The sequence below is a fragment of the Eurytemora carolleeae genome, unplaced genomic scaffold (assembly GCF_000591075.1).
Source record: "Eurytemora carolleeae unplaced genomic scaffold, Eaff_2.0 scaffold1174, whole genome shotgun sequence".
Lineage (NCBI taxonomy): Eukaryota > Metazoa > Arthropoda > Copepoda > Calanoida > Temoridae > Eurytemora > Eurytemora carolleeae.
Window position 1 is genome coordinate 9,409 of NW_019397267.1, and position 1,861 is coordinate 11,269.

At 29.0% G+C, this 1,861-nt stretch overlaps 1 protein-coding gene across 1 annotated transcript in view; it reads right to left on the reverse strand.

Moving 5' to 3' along the window:
• The window catches only part of LOC111713151 (protein N-terminal asparagine amidohydrolase), a gene marked incomplete in the record, with an annotated part of 10,237 nt that overhangs the window by 4,403 nt on the left and 3,973 nt on the right, over positions 1–1,861 (reverse strand). Inside the window, 2 exon segments of the mRNA XM_023487957.1 lie at positions 185–284; positions 787–847. Coding sequence (XP_023343725.1) covers positions 185–284; positions 787–847 — 161 coding nt within the window.

Here is a 1,861-nt window from a genome sequence, read left to right on the forward strand (position 1 = left end):
TAAATGAATAAATGAATAAATGAATAAATGAATAAATGAATAAATGAATAAATGGATAAATGAATAAATGAATAAACGAATAAATAAATAAATAAATAAATAAATGAATAAATAAATAAATTAATAAATGAATAAGAGAATAAATGAATAAATGAATAAATGAATTAAAGGGACTATAAGCAACCTGTCATCAAACCCTGGTTCTATTAGGGTCATGATCTTCGCTAGCATACAGGTCAGATCTTCCTCGGTGTACCGGTCAACCTGTGCTAGCAGGGTCACACCTAGTAGATAGATAGATAGATAGGTATATAGATAGATAGTATAGATAGATAGATAGATATATAGATATATAGATAGATTATATATATAGATAGATAAGATAGATAGATAGATAGATAGATAGATAGATAGATAGATAGACTTTGATTTTTTATTATTATTTCAAGCGACCCTCTATGCAAAGATGGCAATGCCCGACTCACAACTGTACCCTTGAAACCTTTATCTAATCAATAATGTGGAAGATATTGTCGTTTTTCTTGATTTAAAGTGCTTGATTCTGATAATTTCTGTATGGATTCCTAAAGAAGGAATGCGCAAGTTACTTTTGTCGAGACTCTACAATAAAAAAAAATAATCTGGTTTCAAAATTATAAACATATAATTCATACTTGATCATACAATGCTTTTAAGTTATAAGTTTACCGTTGTAAATCGGGCATATATATATATACCATATTTATCATTGTAATATTTTAAAATGTTAATAAACAATGTTTAGACCTGATCCAACATGGCGGATAATGAGGGCGACATGGTGAATTATATTGTCTGTTCCCAAAACCTTAAAAAAATGGTTAATCATAACATTGCCATTATTTTGACCAAAATCTAACATTATTTGGAAAAAAAACACATTTGATTATATGACTACCTTTTCTATTAATGGCTAAACCAGTCAATTTTTCGCGATTGTAACCCAAATTTTAGCCTTTTAAAATTTGTTTTTATTTGTGCCCGATCGGTTCAGCTCAGCCGTTTTGACCTTTATTGGATAGTACAAAAAGACAGACAGACAGACAAGCAAATAGATGTCAATATTGACCTCAGCCAATTCAGGGGCGGATACAGGATTTAAGTGAGGGGGGGGCAAGATTTTTTAAAAACAAAAAATTAATAATTAGGAACAATAAATCGTGCCGCAGGCGAAATTTTTTTTTGACTTAAAAGAGTCAAAATTAATGACTAAAGACTAAAAAACTAGATTTTTAACTTTAAGGAACAAAATTAACGGATAAACAGGAATTTAGGAACAATTAAAAGATTGTTCAGGAATTAGGAACAAAAATAAATGATTAGGACAGGAATTTAGGAACAATTAAAAGATTGTTCAGGAATTAGGAACAAAAATAAATGATTAGGACAGGAATTTAGGAACAATTAAGAGATTGTTCAGGAATTAGGAACAAAATTAAAGGATTAGGACAGGGATGTAAGGTGGGTCGGACACAGGAACAGGAGCAATAATGGGAACATTAGCAATTTAGGAACAAAAAGAAATTACTAGTTATACTTAAAAGCATCAAAATTAGGACCAATATTACAATTTTGATAAATGAGTATTGATTAAGGAGCATTACTATAAATGAACAATATTATAACTTAAGTCTAGTTTCTTACAAATTTCTAATTCTAAATTTATCGTTAACAATAACATTTACTTGTTGTCGTTGATTTTTAAATTAAACTGAAGAAAAGAAAGTCAAGATTTCCATTAAATAAAAAAAGCTTGAAATTGAAAAACACATACGATTTATAAAATTGGGAACATTTTTTGCCTCGAAATCTCAGGGAGGGG